The sequence below is a fragment of the Hoplias malabaricus genome, chromosome X2 (assembly GCF_029633855.1).
Source record: "Hoplias malabaricus isolate fHopMal1 chromosome X2, fHopMal1.hap1, whole genome shotgun sequence".
Classification (NCBI taxonomy): Eukaryota; Metazoa; Chordata; class Actinopteri; order Characiformes; family Erythrinidae; genus Hoplias; species Hoplias malabaricus.
Genome location: NC_089819.1, coordinates 7,747,573 through 7,767,207, shown reverse-complemented (window position 1 = coordinate 7,767,207; position 19,635 = coordinate 7,747,573). Strand labels below are relative to the sequence as shown.

General features: G+C 38.7%; 2 protein-coding genes across 5 annotated transcripts in view; one reads left to right on the top strand and one right to left on the bottom strand.

Annotated features, from left to right (window-relative positions):
* The window catches only part of LOC136676299 (acetyl-CoA carboxylase 2-like), a 47,359-nt gene extending 39,778 nt beyond the window's left edge, over positions 1-7,581 (top strand). For all 4 annotated transcript variants that reach the window (XM_066653189.1, XM_066653188.1, XM_066653186.1 and 1 more), the window contains 10 exons: positions 43-163; positions 665-761; positions 1,197-1,293; positions 1,460-1,595; positions 1,735-1,912; positions 2,516-2,628; positions 2,827-2,981; positions 3,231-3,401; positions 3,578-3,714; positions 4,688-7,581. In XM_066653189.1, coding sequence (XP_066509286.1) covers positions 43-163; positions 665-761; positions 1,197-1,293; positions 1,460-1,595; positions 1,735-1,912; positions 2,516-2,628; positions 2,827-2,981; positions 3,231-3,401; positions 3,578-3,714; positions 4,688-4,817 — 1,335 coding nt within the window. In that variant the 3' untranslated portion in view covers positions 4,818-7,581. The remainder of the gene's footprint in view (positions 1-42; positions 164-664; positions 762-1,196; positions 1,294-1,459; positions 1,596-1,734; positions 1,913-2,515; positions 2,629-2,826; positions 2,982-3,230; positions 3,402-3,577; positions 3,715-4,687) is intronic.
* A 315-nt stretch (positions 7,582-7,896) lies between these two features.
* On the bottom strand, positions 7,897-18,093 carry LOC136677191 (forkhead box protein N4-like). Its single transcript, XM_066654647.1, has 10 exons — positions 17,995-18,093; positions 16,405-16,472; positions 12,964-13,130; positions 12,659-12,750; positions 12,280-12,372; positions 11,485-11,606; positions 11,253-11,349; positions 10,804-11,011; positions 9,949-10,302; positions 7,897-9,135 (listed from the first exon to the last, which is right to left on the bottom strand). Exons 2-10 carry the CDS (start codon positions 16,467-16,469, stop codon positions 8,873-8,875), a joined length of 1,461 nt encoding a protein of 486 aa, XP_066510744.1. The 5' UTR covers positions 16,470-16,472; positions 17,995-18,093; the 3' UTR covers positions 7,897-8,872.
* Between the last annotated feature and the right edge of the window lie 1,542 nt (positions 18,094-19,635).

Below are 19,635 nucleotides of genomic sequence, written 5' to 3'. Positions count from 1 at the left end.
GGTGATTACATTTTATATTTATTTATTTATTTATTTTGGCAGAATCAGCACAGCCCAGTGCCTGTGATGCCCCCTACTGACCCAGTGGACAGGGAGGTTGAGTTTATTCCCACAAAAGCTCCATACGACCCTCGCTGGATGCTGTGTGGACGACCCCACCCCAGTGAGCCCCTCTCTTCTCTACCACACACTATACACACTGAATATTACTGAATATACTTTGTTTTAACTTTACACCTAGTCTGTATGCTATGTTTTGTTCATTTCAAATATAGAACGGTGCATTTAGGAAGCAATGCAAGTATGACATTATGTCAGCAGCTGCATATATTTTAAAACGAATTATTTTAATAAGTGAAAGCCATTAATGGAGAAATATAATTAATGGACTAGCATTGAAAGATTTATATTTTATTTATATATATACGTATGTGTGTATGTAGTAGAATTATAGTAGCTTGTCTTTGGGAATATGTCTCCGGCTTTGGGGACCATATGTCTTTGGAGCAGTTGGTTCACCCAAAATGTTGACTTTTACAGAGCTTAATGCAATGATTTTATATAACGATTAATTATAAACAGCTGTTTTTGGAAGAATGGGATAAAAGAAGACTTGATTTACAGGTTTAGATTGTGTTTGTTCATTTGTGTGTTGTGTTTGCAGGTGTGAAGGGGGCATGGCAGAGCGGATTTTTTGACCATGGTTCTTTCATGGAGGTGATGGCAACCTGGGCTCAGACAGTGGTGGTGGGCAGGGCCAGGTGAGCTTACCCACAATCCTCTTCACCTGTGTGCTGACCTCATATCCCCCTCTGTGTGTGTGAAACGTCCTGCAAGACTTTATCCAAATACACTTGTGAAAGGCCACCTGAATAATTTCTGAAGACTTTTCTTATGAACACCTCTTACACAAATAAACTGGGATCACACAGTACAGGAATTTAAAAGCGGCTGCTAAACTGAAGCAAAAGTGGTGAACTCAAACTTGTACGCTCTTCTCTTGCCTGGAGACACAGATAAATAAATAAGAAGGTATCATTTCTACAAATAAAGGAAAGAATGGCTAAGAAACCAGATGTGTTCAGACACTGAACTGTGTTTCTGTCACAAACAGATAAGGAATCATGGTTAATACTAAGCAAAAGTCGTGCTACCCCAGTTTAATAGAAGTGTTTCTGATGATTGTGATGTTACAGGCTTGGGGGGATTCCTCTCGGGGTTATCGCTGTGGAAACAAGGACTGTGGAGGCCACCATCCCAGCAGACCCAGCTAACCTGGACTCAGAGGCCAAAGTGAGTGATGATTTTGATTATATGAGCTTTATACGGTGTAATCAGTGTTGTAGAACATTAATGAGGTGCTTTAGGAAGTGGCTTTAGTTTTCTTTGTATGGAATAAAAATGTTACTGCCACTGCTTTTCTGTTTAATTGTGTGTGTGCTTGTGTGTGTGTGTGTAGATTGTACAGCAGGCTGGGCAGGTGTGGTTTCCAGACTCTGCATATAAAACAGCTCAGGCCATCAAGGACTTCAACAGAGAGAACCTGCCCCTCATGGTGTTTGCTAATTGGAGAGGCTTTTCTGGGGGGATGAAAGGTGTTCTCATATTTCTGGTGTTTTTATTAAACATTTATTACACAAATAACCATCATATGTTAGATATCATAGCATTTTTACAGTGTTTGTCCATAAAACTAATTGTGTGTGTGTGTGTGTGTGTGTGTGTGTGTTTCAGACATGTATGACCAGGTGCTGAAGTTTGGGGCGTATATAGTGGATGCGCTGAGAGAGTATCGACAGCCTGTTTTGGTCTATATCCCACCCCATGCTGAGCTGAGAGGAGGATCATGGGTAGTGATCGACCCCACCATTAACCCCCAGTACATGGAGCTGTATGCTGACCGCGAGAGCAGGTCAGTCTCTAATTTACCACTCGTCACTTCTTTCTGTGGCCTTTTTCCATCAGTTTTCTTTCATCTGTGATGTTTATCTGTTTGTTAACTTCAGATATGAATAGCCCTTTACATTTTTCACCTCATAGTCACAGTGTCCTGTGCTCCAGCGTAGCTCCAGCAACGATTGTTTGTCAATGTCCAATTATTTATACAACTTTATGCACTTCACATTTGACTCTCTCTCTCTCTCTCTCTCTCTCTCTCTCTCTCTCTCTCTCTCTCTCTCTCTCTCTCTCTCTCTTTCTTTCTTTCTCTTTCTCTCTCTCACTCTCTCTCTCTTCTTTCTCTCTCTCTCTCTCTCTCTCTCTCTCTCTCTCTTCTTTCTTTCTGTCTACTACTTTTCTCCTTGTCTCACTTTTTTCTTTCCCTTTTTCTTCTGTCTCTCTCTCTCTGCTCCCTAACGTCTCACTTATCTGTACTCTCAATCACTCTTCTCTCTTTTACTTTGTTGTGTTACTCTCTCTCGCTTTCTGTATTGTCTCTGTGTTCTCTGCCTGCACTCTCTATTATTTCTCTACCCTCTCTCCGTTCGCTCTCTTTGTGCCCTCTCTCTGTCTGTAGGGGTGGTGTATTAGAAGCTGAGGGGACAGTGGAGATTAAGTTCAGAAAGAAGGATCTGCTGAAGACGATGCAGAGGATTGACTCTGAGTATTGTAGACTGACTGAACAGCTCAGTGAGTTCTCTCTGTGTGTGTGTGTGAGAGAGAGAGAGAGTGAGAAAAATGGAGAGATTTGTTTGTGCCTTCCTTAATGAGCTGATTGGTGTTCCTGGCTTATACACATTCATTTTTGAAGCTGTAACCTGTCTCCTCCTCCTTTATAATAAACTCATCTTTGTGTATTTATTTTGTGTTGCTGCTGTGTGTATCCAGATTCTGTGGAGTTGTCTGATAAAGGGCGCAGAGAGCTAGAGGCTCAGCTGAAAACCAGAGAAGAGTTCCTCCTGCCCATATACCACCAGGTCGCGGTGCAGTTTGCAGACCTCCACGACACGCCTGGGAGAATGCAGGAGAAGGGAGTGATCACGGTAAAAACTTTCAGTAACACAGGAAGCACAGATAGCTTTATGTTTCTGACAGAACATAATACTAAGAAAGTATATTAAATAATAAACCATCTGTAGAAAAAACATGAAAACACAGTGATAGTTATTGTCTGCACAAAAAGACATTTGTAATTGAAAGACAATTGTAATATCAGTTCTACATTTATAGACATTTGCATCTTGATTTCACTGTGCTGCATATCCAAGGTGTGTGTGTGTGTGTGTGTTTAGGATATCCTGGACTGGAAAGCCTCTCGACTGTTTTTTTACTGGCGTCTGCGGCGCCTCCTCTTGGAGGAGGTGGTGAAGGGAGAAATAGTTGAGGCGAATAAAGACCTGGGGAACGGACACATCCAGTCCATGCTGCGGCGCTGGTTCATCGAGACTGAAGGCACAGTCAAGGTCTAGAATTTCTGCTTTTTTTACTCATTTATTTATTACCTGTTTTATAAAATGTGATGGATTTTGAGGACCATGTCACATATTGTTTCATTTCACAGAAGTTATGTATTATACAAAATGAATATCGAAATTTTACCTGAAAAAAACATTGTGTGGTTTGCTGTGGTTAATTTCAGGCGTATTTATGGGACAATAACCAGGCTGTGGTGGAGTGGCTAGAGAAACATCTGTCCCAACAGGAGGGAACACGCTCTGCCATCAGAGAGAACATCAGATACCTGAAGAGAGACTACGCTCTCAAACACATCCGCAGGTATTCACTGTCAAACAGACTTACTCCCGCTCCCAATTCCTACTCAGAGGCCCAGTTAACTGAGATCTAATTAACCCAGGCTCCTTGCTATGACAATCACACCCTGCTGAAGCTGTGATGGTGAGGAGCACACGCTTCCACTGAGACATGTGAAGCTCTACCGTTTCTGTTCACACTGCCACTACGTCACTGGACAGCTCAGCATACTTTAAGAAGAAAGATTTATTTTATCAAATATTATGACACCCACTTCAGCGAAATAGGTGTAATAGTTGCCATTGTCTGCTACTTCCTGCTTCCACATGTGGCACTTTTCCACTGCATGGTCCCTACTTGACTCTACTTGGTTCTTTTCCTTTTCCATTAAGTGAGTCTTGTACCTGGTCCCTGGAACCGGAGTGCCTGCTCACGCCTGGTTCTACACAAGCTGAGTAGGGACTAAATGCTGACAGGCAAACTTTGCAGAGTGCTGATAGGCCAAAGAGATGTGTCAACATGAAATGCAGACCTCAGTGATACAGTAGTGATCACTTTTTTTTTTTTATCTGACTCACAACGGCAGCTTATAAAATTACACCATGGTGTTTTGAAGAGTTTCAAACACTCCTTCGATCAGTGGCTGATGAATAAAACTCCAGACGTGTAACAACAAAAACTCTGATCTGTGAGAACTGGGCTGCGAGGCCATGTTCAGTCCCAAAAAAAAAAAAACAGCAACACTCAAATACATAAAGAGTAAACAGCACCTAATTACCACTGTCATAAATGCCATTGTTGAGCTTTTCAAAGCCTGAGGTTAATGTTAGAGACGGTGTTTTACTGCATCACATGCTACATTTCACAGTGGAGCTGTGGAAATGGAAACACGACCAGGGAAACGGGAGTCAAGCCGAGCCAATGCCATGCTGTGGAAAAGTCCCAAACTGAGCCCGTAAATAATGGCTGTATTAAAGTCTGTATGTTGTGATTACAGCCTGGTGGAGGCCAACCCTGACGTAGCTATGGACTGCATCATGCACATGGCCCAGAACATCACTCCGTCCCAGAGAGCCAAAGTGTCACACCTGCTGGCCACGATGGACAACGGCACAGACAGCAGCTAAATTCACAGACGGAGTCAACACCACGCACAAAAACACAGCACACATTCATAACCCTGTCTTTAAAGGATCGTAAGGAGTCAAACACCTGGCTGCTCACCTTCAGCTGTGTAAGAACCAGGTAAGAGGATTAATGAGCAGAAGAGGACTTTTATTTAGTCGGTTTCTCAGGAGCACAGTATAAATGCGCACATGAAAAATGCCAAGTCACTCCAAGTACATTTCAGTCTGGGGTCCAGATGCTGGGCATTTGTTCTTTCTGGTGTTTTTTCTCTTTCTGTTTATTCCTCTTCAACATTGTGTCTGAGCACTTTTTGTTTTTCAAGATGCTGATGTTCATAATGTTTAAAAAAAAAAAAAAAAAAAACGCACAGCCCTGCAAAACGAGCCAGTGCTTAGCAAAGAGAATCATCTAAAAACAGTTGATCCACTTTTCTCACAAATAAAATGTACCTCACTCTCTAGAAAAAACTTAGTGAGATCATTTCACTTGATAACTTTTTTAAAACACATTTAATTGACTTAAAATATAGATTCTCATGTAAACATAAAAAACGTGAAGCTATATATAGACTAGATTTTAGAAGATTTCTCTTGCTAATACATCGTTTATTGCAGTGAAGTGTGTACATTCTTGTTTTGCTGTAAGCGTTGCCTCTGTGCTACATTTGAGCCTTTCATGTTCATATTTTAGTCTGAATATTGCGTAAGATCCAGAGTCGGACTCTGGTTCTGCGGCTCCACTGACACGCCACGGTTTAATCAGGTAATAAGCTCACATCCTCACGTCTCCGATTTCATTTATTTTAGAGCAGGGAAACGTAAAACACTAAAAACCCGTCCCTCAGGTCTGGAGTGTCAAGTTCTGATGGAGAGACTCTTGAATGTATTGTAAAGACTTAAGAGATTAAAACACAGCATCTCTATAGTGTTATTTGTGTGGTGGTGTAGTGTATTGGCTGCCGCTTACGCAGAACACTATGGTGTGATTCCCTACACCTAACTACACCAACAAGAGTTCTTGGGCAAGACTCTAAACACACTGTTGCCTACATCTCTAACAAGATCAGAACTGCCTGCCAAATGCTGTTAAAATGCTTTAACAGAAGAAGCCTGGAAATGCTGACGTTAATGAACGAAAGTGATTTACCACAGTTGTCATTACCAGACATCAACCACTTCAACTCTTCAGGCTCCACCCATGTTAGCAACAGTTGCTAGGTTGGACAAGCTTTAACTCATTTAACACAGAACATTGTACCAGATCTGTCTCAGCAATGTGACCTGCCTCTCTTTGTTGTTTTTGTTAGCGGAGTTAAAATTTAATTGAATGTGATTTCTGTTCTGTAATGTGTCCAACTTGTCCACTTGCTAACGGTAAAATTTGTAGAATGGACATTGTTTGCTGCTAGCTTTAATTTGTTAGCTGTTGTTAAATGTCCTCAGTCAGTTCCTGTCATTTCAAGAATAAGTTTATCAGAGTTGTTTTGGGGACACTGACCTCACTGTATCAGACTTGCCAAAGAACAATGGATTTTATAGACAATATAAAAGTGTAGCTAGTTTTTAATTCTATATCAGTATTATAAACTAATGATAGCCACTGGGCTTTTGAGAAGCTGTTGTGTATATACTGTATTTTTGTGAAATGTACCTTTCTCAGGTTTGACTGTTCGATATGTGCTTACAAAAGCTGAGATATTGCCAGTATGTGCTTTTAAGTTTGTTATCAGTAATTGACTGTTTCCACTTTAATACTAAGAGAGTTTCAGGGGATATCTGAGTGTCAGATGAGTTCTGTTTCATTGTTAAAGCTCAGATCATTACAGTTTACTATGAACAGTGTTAGAGATGGCATACACCTAGCTTTATAACTATGTTAAAAGAAAAACAGAAAAACTCTAACTCTAACTCTAACAAACAGTGAATAATGTTTAAACTGCTAATGATTGACTGATCTGTGAATCATGAGCCGATGCTAATGAGCAATATTTGTTTTGTTTTTTTCAAATGCAGTCACAGAAACGTTCATAAATTTGGACTAAATCAACCTGAACTAGCATTACAGAGAATGATAACATTTATATGATGATGTTGAGTAGCAAAGGAATTAAATTATGTAGATTGACACTGTCACGGCAAAACCTTGTATATTAATTTTGAACACATTACAATTACACAAGACCTTACGAGTCACCTGAATCCTGTACTGAAGTGTAAGTATTCTGTGGCTTGAAACAAATAATTTATGAACTTCCTTTAAATGTTGCTTTTATTTAACCTCTCTTGTAAAGTTGCTATTCTGGAGAAATGGCCAAAAACAATGAGTTATTGTAGCGCAGTGGTGTGGTGTCACATACAAATTTGTTTCTTCCAGAGTAGAGTAAAAATGGCATGAACCAGTTTAAAATACTGATCAAATTCTAAACCTCAATGCAGTGCCAGTCAGTTTTTAAAGACATGATAATGATCCTGATCACTGTGCATTATTATAAAATCCATACTTTATTCAATGACACTTTATTCCTCATCATGAAGTACCTGACTGATTTTTATTTTTTTACTGTAAAAATGATCAGGAAGTTTGAAAAAGGTGGCCACCACTTATATATGACAGGAATAAATGTATTTTTGACTGTATTATTGTGTCCTGTGTTCTTATTGTGTTTGTGTCTTACCCTCAGTCTGTAGTGTTTTTGGTCCTGATATATTTCTGACAGTTATAACAGGAGTCTGTTTTTGTGATGGCTATCTGAAACTGCACTGAAACAGGTTTTTGTATGTTTTAAGACCAGTCTAAACCCCCCCTGTTCTGGTGTGGAATGATTGGTTGTAGAGAAACTTGTGGATTCCTTTAACGTAGTGGTGAATGGAACCAGACTCCGTATGTGTTTCTCAGACCGCTCTCAATGACATTCTGAAATTTTGAAATAAATCTATGTAGTACCCTTTTATCATATAGAAGAATTTGATATTTAAAATAAAAAACAATAAAAGAGAATCATTTACAGCCCCATTCAAAATTTCATTTATAAATATAAATAATAAACAATAATTACAAGTAGTTTTACCATCTATCACAATACAACAAAAGACAGAAACTACAGTAACACGACTAATGGCAAACACAGATATAAAACATGAAACAGCTCAGTTAGAGGCTCAAAACCTACAACTCAAATTGCTCACAAATCCCTTCTTTTTTCCTGGAATTGGCTTTTGGGATCTGTTGGTTTACAAAAAATAGCTCAAGTATCAGTTCCATTTGTGAGACACTGTTAATGCACGTTTGTTTCAATGATGGAGAAAAATACCATAAAGACTTAAGCAAAATATACTTCAACAAAACTCGTTCTCTTATTTAGAAGTGTTTAAACACCACATGACCATATGTTTGTGGACACCTGCTCATCCAGTGTTTCCAGTTTGTTCCTCTTGGCCTTCATTTCTGGGAAGGCTTTAAACAAGATGTTGGAATGTTGCTGTGAGGATTTGATCACAGCTACAACAGCAGCAGGATGGTGAAAGATTAGTCCTGACATTCCCAACTGATTCCAAGGGTATGAGCTCCTCACTGCTTCATGTGCATCTGTTACAGAGTGCTCCATTTTGTTTTCTGCTTGTCTATAGAGATAAAACAAACTTTGTGTACAGTCGAACTGCTGTGTCCACACTGACTGATCCTTAAAGCTGAGTTACACTCTAAAGAATTTGGACGTATAGTGTAGGTACGACATCATTAGCCATTATATATTTTTTTCGATTATTTTTCCAGAAATGCCTCATTTCAGTCATTTCCTTTCAGTCGTGGTATCAGACATTAAATCCACATGTCTTTCTTTTGTAAAATCAGTTTTCCAGAGGCTCTGTCTCACAGTGATGAGTGCAGGAGCTGTCCACAAAAAATACTTAAGTCTATGCTGTTCATTAGTTGCCAGAAAGAAACTGAAAAAAATAAAGAAAAAGTCAAACTTCTCTTGATTGGTCCTTTGGAGTAAAGCTTGATCGGGCTTGTGTTGTGTGTCCAGTGTATGTGTGTGTGTGTGTGTGTGTGTGTGTTAATGCATGATGATGGGTTTGCTGCTGCCCTGTGTACTGATGTACTGGCTGGCAAGGCTGTTGTGCTCCAGAGAGTTATAGGATGTGTAGACACTGGTGACCTGCAGGTCCGAGTAGGGCAGTCCCACAGTCCCTGTGCTGGACACTGGTGTCAGGTTCACCGCATCCAGGTCACAATCAGACAGGCGCAGGGGAGAGTTACTGAACGTCCCTAGGGCCTCCAAGTTAAAGCTGTCGTCCTTCATCTCCTCCCACAAGTTACCTACACAGAGCAGCAAGATGTGTTAAAAGAATCATATAAGCTGGCACATGTCTTTAATAAGGGGTGCATCAGTGACCATAAGGCTACATTCACCTGTCAAGTAAAAGCAGCCCAAATCTGAGCTTTTCTTCAAAAAAAAACACTGAATCTGAAATTTTCAGTTTGGATTTGGGCCACTTTTTATTTTTATTAGGTTTATGTGTCCTTGTGAATTAGAAAATGGCCTCTTTACTGGCCATATATTGTATATTTCATATGCTTTATAAAATTATATTAAAAAAAGAACACTTTGATTCAATTTACAATATTTAGAGGTTTTCAAAATGATGTTTCATTCTGACAGAATATGATGATAAAGACCTGTTACCCAGAAGAATTTGTAGAGGTTGCAGTGCCTAATTGCATTTTTATAGATGTGACCATCCTAATGGCTTACACCACACCTGAGCCATGTCTAAACCATTAGGATTTTTTCCTGAAAAATATCTTGTAACCTTTCATTTAGAGGAAGAGGTGAATTTTTAGGGTTTTTGATCGATGATGGGAGGGATTTTTTTAAATACAGAACAAATCTAGAATTATAGATGCCATTATAGACATGAAAATCAGGAACATGTCCCCTGTAGAGGGTAAGAGATGTAGTGATTCTAACCTGAAAACTGTTTCATTCTGATCCTGAGACTAATAAACAGAGCTAAGTAGAAAGCAAATATTTAATTTATTCTTGGGTTTAGATGGATTCCATGCAAATTACACTTGTCCAGTGACGCTGCTGTAGAGACGGTTTAGCTGTTGTTGTCCTGAGACACTGACCTTGTAGAGCAAAGTCCATGATGCTGGGATCAAGACCGTCCACCTCTGAGTGAGCGTCATTGGGGGCTGTGTAGATGTCGGAGGGTAGTTTTGAGGGCAACGGGCTGCTGTGTATGAGCTCAGGGGCAGTGTGAAGTGGGGGGGTTTGGGCCGGAGCTGGAGAAGCGGGGGTCAGTCTAGGCTGACTGTGGAGCTGCAGCTGCAGCTGTTGGTGAATAGGCAGACACGGCAGAGACAGGGTTACCACTGGCTGTGGCTGCACTGGAACACAGCTTGGCAAACGTGTCATTGAAGTGTCCAGAGGTTTCCTCCGACAGCTCTCAGGACGGTCCGTGATCAGTTTGTCTAATTCATCTACAGAACAGAGAGGAAGAGGAGACAGGCTGTTAGAAGGTTTGTGGCCTGCAGAAAAATTAGGAGTGTCAGGAAAAAGGCCTGAGCTTTGACTTAATATCAACAGATTATTAAAAGACTAAGAAGAATTATATGAATTCCTTCTTTCATTAATTTTCCACTTTATCCTGTTTCAGTGAAACTGAAACCTTAATTTCTGGATGTTCTGGCTGAGATTTTACTTTTCGTAATTAACAGTTGATAAAAAGTGAACAATACATTATAGAAAATAGTCATATATTTTGTACTGGAGGCTATATGCTACCTGTTGGTTAAGAGGGAATCTAAGCAAAGACAACTAAACTATAATTTTACAATTTTAAGTGAGATCATGCTTAAAATCACAAATATCTACAGCTATTTTGTCTTAAATTTTAAATTTGATTTAGATTTAGCCTGTGAGTATAAATAAGCAAATACGTAAAGGGAAAATAACATGGATTGTTTCAGGGAGGCACTAACCTGGGTTGGCCATGCTGCGGCGGATGGCCGGCAGATCTTTACGTTTCCATTTCTGCATCTCCTCCTCCATCTTGTCGATCTTAGCAGGGTTCAGTGCCCACAGACAGCCTTTCCTTGAGGAGCCACTCATTTTATTTTCCACTTTCTCAAAGCATTTATTCAGGGACAGGTTGTGCCGCACTGAATTTTTCCAGCCGTCTGGTGCTGTCTAAGGATCAGACACAGAACAAGAAAATGTAGGATTTACCACTGATTGCTTATTTGTGCCTGGAGTTGCAGTGTTAGCTTATTGTGAACCCTTTATTATTTTGACAGGATTAAGTCCCAGAGCAATCCTATACCTTTTTCTTAGTTTTTATTTTTGTTGGTTAAGTTTCAATTTTAATGCATTAAAGGGTTTGTGTTGGCATTATTTTAAACTTTTAACATGAAATGTTTCTTGTCCTTACCTTAAAATAAGGGAAGTGCTCTTTCATGAAGCTGTAAATTTCGCTGACTGGAAGGCTGCCTGTTTTACTGTTCTTCAGTGCCATAGCAATAAGACAACTGAGAAAAAAATGAGAGACATTATACTTTACATTAGACTCCAACATGTGAGTGAGTGGCTCATGCTGGTGATTATAATTTTTGTTTGTTTAGAGTTCAAATGAGGTTTTGGCCATCAGAGGCTCGGATGGTTACCTGTAGGAGTAGATGGGTTTGGGGAAGGTTTTGGGTTGCAGATCTTGGCTGTGTGGAGGGATGTGCTGCTGTGGGAATATACTCTGGTTGTTATAACCACCGTAATGTCCTCCAGGAGAACACTTAAGAGAGACAGAGATAATAGAGCACTTGTGAATCCTGTGTTTTCAGTGCATATTTTGGCTGTTTTTTAGTAAATCTATCAGTTAATTAACATAAAAATACCTTTCACAAATCATGATTTATAGTAGATTATGTGTTAAATGCAAAGCTTTTGAAACTATTCCATTGTTTTACAGTATGAAAATCACCTTACTGAGTCACTTGATGACCTGTACAATTCCTTTTTTTTTTTTCATATTCATATTTCACTTTTTCATATTTCCAGGAGTAAGAATTGCCTATGGTCCACTTAATAAATTCAATCAGTAAGAAAAGCATAGTTTCTCACTTCAGTGTAATGTTCCTATATATTGTCTCTGACACAATAAACATCATAAAAAAACAGCTATCACTATCATTAAAACTTCAAACACAGACTAAACAGACTTAGATCAGTGTTCTTACACTGGAGTACTTGGCAAATACTGGCCACTGACTCCCCTGTTCTGATTCTTCTGAAGACCTGATCAGACTTGACTGGGTATGTCATATTAGGGTTTGAAATAAAGTAAACCATGCTTAAATCTCCAGAATCAAGGGTGGACTATCCCACTTGAAGATAGACAGAGTTATTGCCTACCAGGGCATGTCTGGTACAGGTGAATGCAAAACGGTTTTAATTATGTGAGGTACCTGCTGGTTGGCCTGGGAGAAGGTCAGCACCTGCTGAGAGGTTGCCTGGTAAACAGAGGCAGGACAAGGGAACCCAGGAGAGAACTGAGGTATCTGGAAAACAGAAGCGTTACATCATTCACAACAACATAATAATTAATCAAGACATCCAATGTATGCTCATACGCTAGCGCTGTATACTACTCTTTGACTGGTGCTTGGGAAACAGAGTTGATTATCACAGAGAATATGTTATTGACTCAGAACCGTTATTCTGTTGATGTACCTGCCCTTAGGCCCTCACTGGATTTTCTGTTCCTTTTTAACGTACACGAAAAAGCCTATGCGTCAATGATAAACCATATGCAGCAATTTTTAAAGTCAGCAGGTGTTAACTTACACTGTTCATTCCCACTGGGCTGTGCTGCATGTTGCTCTGCAGATGGATCATGGAAGCAGCTCCTCCTGCTACAGTCATGTTATTCAGCTGGGCTGGAATTTAATCACAGTTCAAAGTCATGGTTTTATATATTTTCGTATATTTTGTCCTGAACTCAGGACAATCAAATCAGTTATTTATTTATAAGTCATTATATAAATTTAATAGTATTAGGTCTGTTAAAATAAACTGATTAAGACATATTTAAAACTATCTTGTCTTTTGTCTTGAGTAATGAGTTTTAAATGTAGAGGCTGTTATCTGACCTGTCTGCTGCTCCAGCAGGCCGTTCTGTGCGGAGATGCTAAAGTCTGGCCGTCCAGGGCCTAGTTGCTGCAGCCGGGGGACGTCCACCGCTGTGAGCCAGGACAGAGACTGGAGGTCACCAGGGAGCTCATCTTTATTCAGCTGGGAGGGGTCTGTGGTCAACAGCCTTCCAAAACACAACACAACACAACACTTAAACCAACTGACACTTTTCAATCAGCCATGATTAAAACAGCTGCTGTAGGAGATGACATGTTAGAAGATGGAAATTGGTTTGCGCCATATGAGAAACATCATTATTTCACTTCAGAATAATTTTCTAACAAATATAACAAACTAATACAAAGAAAAGAACATAATGAATGTTGTGAACTTAGTACCATTAAATAACATTTTAAGGAATATCCTTTTTGTTGTTCTTTCCACCAGTTCTGGTCGTACAGTTAAAACAAAAATAAGAACCAAGAAAACTAATATAATGATGGAATGAGGGAAGTAATGCACTTGAGACAGGAGAACAGGGAAGAGAGGGAATAAAAAGAAGAGTGGCTCTTGAATCCTCTCCAGACGTCCCTGCACTCACTCACCATTGAGCCCAATAATTGGGGTCGCTATGACAACCCTCACTTTTTCGGTTATTTTGTGGGTCTTTGTACCCCTCCAGCCAACACACCAAATCTCTGACTTCAGTCATGTGACCAGGCCCTGCCTCTCCACCATTGGCTGAATCGTATGTAAACAGCGCGTGGGATCGTTTGAAATGTGGTTATGGGGCACACTTTGTCTGCAACAGTTGGTCCGGCCCTATTGAAAAATGATCACCCATTGTGTCCCAAACGACAAATCTGCACCCCGGCACGTGGCGCCATTGTTTTGCCCCGTGCCCCTCCTCCACACCCTTCCTTGATTGTCTCTACCGTTTTTTTCTCTTTTTTTAACCAACCCCTTGCATTAATCTGCTGGAATGACAGGCCTCACACAACTCAGACAAATAGGATGCCATCTGTTTCCCTGTCCCTTTCCACCAGAGCCCTGCCTTCTGCCCCCTCCCCCCCTGAGTAGACAGTGCCTGAGGGGGTAGTTTAGGAGGAGAGAGGGGGTAGAAGAAGCACTACCAGTCTGTCACCTGAATAAATTACATCACTGGAAAGGATATAACAGGAACAGGGCCTTGGATTCCGTATTTTACTTGGTATTACAGAGTAAAATAGAGCTGTGTAGAAATCCAATGTTCTCTATCAATGGTCAGCATTATTTTTAGTAGTAGTATTTAGCATAATATGTAGTATTAATATAATAATAATAATAATAATATTTGGAGGATGGTAGAATCTTCTGACCACTTCCTTTTTAACATTTAATTTCATTATGTTACATTTGTAGCAGCAATTGAGCTGCTTTTTGGTTAGTCACACAGCTGACTTCTGTGTTTTAAACTTTCTAAGATGATTAGTGCGTGCTAATTTCTACTGCATTCCAAAAACTACTCAGTACTTAAGTAGTTTTTTGAGCTGGAACATTAATCTTTTTTTTTTTTTTAGATTTTGGTCATTTCACTTTTACTGGAGTCATTGTTTCATCACTTTAAAATAATTTTACTTTACGTATTTTAACAGGTTCAACAATAACAACTCTAAAAAGATCAAAGTAAGTTGTCATGTCTATAATTATATACAAGTGTATAAAAAAACCTGTCTATAGATACTGTTTAAATAAAATAAAAAGTGAAACTTTATACCTCAACCTTTATTCCTCTAAGCTTTGAAGGACGTCTAGCCCTGAACCACAAAAAAGTAGACATATTGCAACCACACTTTTAACATCTGTTTACCACCTCAAATATCATTACACAAAAGCTTCCCTGTAGAATGACACCTGGTGAACGTCTTGTGAATGTTGTCCTCCATATGACTGTAACAGATTTATAACCTTAATTGTTAGTAATTAAGACCAACGTCTTAAAAAGTATATTTTTGAAAAATTATTTTACGAACAATGAGGAGGGAAAAGATCACTTTGGTTGGATCTGCCCTTTCTAAATGTCATACTAGTCCAGTGTGATTGCAGTTATGATGAAATATGCCAGTAAATGCATGATGATTTTTTTTTTCATGAATTCAGAAAGACAGCAAGAATATCTGTGTTTAAAAAAAGTGCTCAGTTTTATTAAACTCTATACTAAACCAGCTGTTCATTGCAATCAGTTAAAAACAAAATGCCTGATGAAAAAACAAAAAACTAAAATGACTAAAATCAAAATACCACACTGTCCCTTGGAAATCAATACAGAAAATTACTACAAAACACCAACCTGTCTAGCTCTCCAGTGAATAAATTCCTGAATTGTTCTGCCCTTTATTGTACTAAATGCCTGGCACAAACCCACAAAATTTCCTGCAGATCTAGCAGATGTCTGGGGCTGAATTTGGCACAAAAACACCAGCTGATCTGATCCAACACCACAGCCACTTGTTGCTGTGGCGTGTTGTTAGTGTCAAATATTGGCAAGAATAACTGTAACATTCAACCTGAAATAAAATCCTAATTTGTTTTGTGCCAAAACCCAGCAACAATGAGCTGCAATTGTCCATATTGTTTCTATGGCCAGATCAAACCATTCAAAATGAATTGTTCAGCTTCTGCTGATGCACGAATATAATGAAAGACCACTGCACTTTATAAAACAATCTTCATTGTGCTTCACTAATTGTGGAGCCCTGGAAGGTCAGGAATGTCCTTTGTGGTTCTTAAAAAAATCATAACAATAACACAAATTTGTGATAATCAGGGCCTGTGGAGGGAGGGGGAAACATCCTGGTACTTATTTGCATTTCTGATGTCTCATTGTAAAGCCAGCTGTGTATTGTAAGATTTCTTCACAGTAATTAGAGTGAAGTTGGACAAATAGAAGGAGAGACAGAGAAAAAGAAAAAATGATTAGATTTGCTCACTGATGCAAACCGTTAAGTATCTACGGGAGAAGTGTGAGGGGGTGGATGGAGATTCTCTGTTCTGTCCCTTACTCTCTCTCCCTCTCTCCCTGACTGACGGAGTGGGACGGTGCGTGTACACAGAGCTGATGCTTTTTGACAGCTCCATTCACAGGCAAACATGGTGCATTCTCCCACTCCTTAATGTCTGCACAAAAAATAAAAAACCTGCCTCCCAAATGCACATCACCAGGTAGTAGAATATGGACTACTTGAAATGTATTAATCTATTACAGAGCAGTTGAACTAATGGACAAAACTCTATACAACAATTTTTGTCAACTACTAATTCAAAATACAATGCAAATTAACTCCCTGAAAAAGCTTTGTAATTCAAACACTAAAGAAACAAAGGAATTTATGAAAAAAACATAGTGAGGAATGGTGCACACTCAGTTTACTCTGACCACTGAGCCCCCGTTTAAGCGTAAATGCTGGTATAAACTCTACCTGTAGTCTTGAGCTGAATTTTCCATCAGTCCTGCAATCCTCTGTGGAAAAGCCCCTTCTATCATTTCCTACAGCAGAAAGACACAAACTAAGGACATTAATGCTACTCTTATGTTCTCTACATTTTTCATGACAAATGTACATGCCTGTGAATCTTTATTAATATTTGTGCTATAATTATCAATAAACAGACAGTGTTAAAGGTGAAACACTTCTCATTCACAAAATATAGGGCTAATTACAAATTAAATTAATCCTGTTTTGAAAAATAGCTTGAAAGTAGTTGTGGGAAATATAGCAAAAAATCCCATAACACGACAATTAAAGATATCTTCACAGTACACAATACGTATCACAGTATTTTGTCAAACTAGTCTAGATTTAACATAAATTATTATACACGTTTTTATGTAAGCACAGAAATATCCGAATGATTTACATTTTTCCAGTTAGGATTTAGAAGGTAGGCAGTGTCTGAGACTTACAGCAGTCCAGCAACTAATGTAGTAATTTAGTTAGGGACAAATAGAGATTTTTTTCTAATGAATCTAATTAAATATTAAGACGTATTTCTCTGTATACTTCTGTATACTGATCTAATAAAATCAGGTGGAATTTCTTCAGTGAGGTTTTCAAACAGTTAATACTGACCATGTAGTTTTTTTAGAGAAATAACTTGTAGCATATCACAAGATCTAACATGTACATTTAAATGATAAAACACAATTTGCTGTAACAATCTTCAGTTTAAACTCAGAGAACAGACAAAGAAAAAATGGTATGTATATATACATACAATATAATGAGTTACTGTGATTTAGTCAAATAAAATGAAAGAGACGTGAAAATGACCTTATGGAGAGCTGTTCAGAGACAGATAAATGAGATTATATATGTCATTATATAACTATATATACATAATGTGTTAATGTTCATATGCTTGACATCTCAATAAATTATTCTGTTTATTCTGTGATAATGGAATAAACCATCAGATATTTTGATTAAACAAACAGAATTAACTTATTATTGTGATAAAATGAAGAAAAATGGTGCAAAACCATGGTCTTTTAGTGCTGCTGTACCTTATTTTGTGAACTGTAGTAAGGTTAATGAAGCTGTAGCTCCGCCCACTTTTGTCATAACAGTGGAGTCTTTATCAGCTCCATACAGACAGAATCTAAACTGAACTATACAGTGTCTGTTTCCTTCATATTAATGACATTTCAGCATTAATGACACAATGTACATTTTCTGAGAAAAATATTTTTTTCTGTCTAGACTGATCCAGATTTAGTTTTTCTCAGTTAATTTCCAAATATAGTCAATCATAAAATCAGCTATAGGATAATTTCCCAATACTGCCTGAATTTTATATTTTCAGTGCCACAAAATAGCTCGAAATATACCCTAAAAATAGGTTATTTACTGCAGCATTTAACAGAAAATGGAGAATTCTTATAAAGAAGCTGAAGAATAAGAATCCAACCAGAACCAGAACCAAACAGGGTTAACCGCTTAGTTTGCCTTTCTCTCCCCTTCTGTCCTCAGTATAGCCTCATATTTTATAATAAACTCGTCTTTTCTCACCTGTTTTGTCTCCGCTGTGTTTTCTGTCCGTTTCTCGGCGGCTGTCAGCCGTTAATCTCAGAGGCGCTCGAGCCCCAAAAACCGTTTTTTAAATTTCCCTCCCTGCGCATGCGCAGAGAAGAGAAGCGGGGGGAGCACAGGACACCGAGCACTGTACTAAGAACAGCGCGAGAGGCTTAAACAACATAAATCAATAAACAAGTGTATAATTTTATACAGCTATTTTTAAAAGTCACAGAGCTCCGTATACCGTGGAATGCTCTGAAAAAAATATTAAATATATATTTTAAAAAAAAATCTGAAAAAAAAAAAAAATCACAAAACGGCCAAACAGATCTGTGCTATATAAAAATCATTCTACAGTAACCGCAAGTGCAGATTTCCATAAACTTGTATATTCAAAAAAATAAGTAAATCAATCAATAAAATAAAAAATTGCACGGACAGCAGCCATCAAAAGGGTATTTCATAAATATTTATACACCTGTCTACACTGTTCTATAAAACAAAAAGCGTTAAAAAAAACAAACAAAAAAAAAACAACAATTGTATATTTTCTATAAACTTTTAAAAGCACGCTTTAAAAAATCAATTTTGAAATAAGGAATTAAAACCCATCTTTAAATCGACAGCGTTAGTGTCTATTTAAAAACATTGGGAAATAAGTTTTTTAAAAAGATGGCCAAGTCATATTTGTTTGTTGTTCCTCAGTAAAGCTGTGGTCTGCAGAGAGTTTCACCTGCAGCTCCGGGCAACAAAAAAAGACCAAAAACAGCTAGGAGTAGGATACACTCTCCGCGCGCGCGCACAAACACACACACACACACACACACACACACACAAACAAACTTGTATCACTACACTTCCGAGGACATTTCATACTCTATCTCAGCGTACTCTGGGCATTCTCTCTCTCTCTCCCTCTCTCTCCCTCTCTCTCTCTCTCTCTCATACACACACACACACGCACACTCATACACACACACACATAAAATCACTCCTCGCGCCCCGGATGCGCGCGCTACTCGTGCAGCGGGAAAAGAGGCGCGAGCGGCGCGCGGCTGCACGTCTGCATGAATGAAAACCAGTCGTGTCCAACTGTTTGTTGATTTTATTTGTACATTGTGGCCGACTCTTTCACTACATAGCATTCAGTCAGTTGCTGTATTAAAATGCACAGAAGTGTGTCAACAAACAGGCAGGTTGATGCAGGGGTGCCAAAAGTAACAGGACTGTAAAAATCTTATCAGGCTATTTACCGTATCACTGAAATCAGTTCCGAGACAAAAAACAGGAGAAAAGAGGACTAATTTAAGAATAAAGAAAGCATGAGGCATGTTACAGAAATAAATGCAACCAAACTGGATTTGGGCAGCACTGGACCTTCCAACAAGACCATGATACAAAACCTATAGGCAATCAGGTCAGGAAATGGTTAAGAGAAATCATTGTCCACATTTTGGTGTCCAGATGTGAAAGGCATCAAAAATAAAAGGAGGGAATTAAAAACCTGTGTAATGACAATAAAGTCTTCCACCCTCATAAACCTGGAGACAGTTTCAAAAGAGAAATGGTTCATAACCTCAGTGGAGACTATAAGCTTAAGCTATAAGCCTGTTGTCATTTTTTCCAATTTATTTT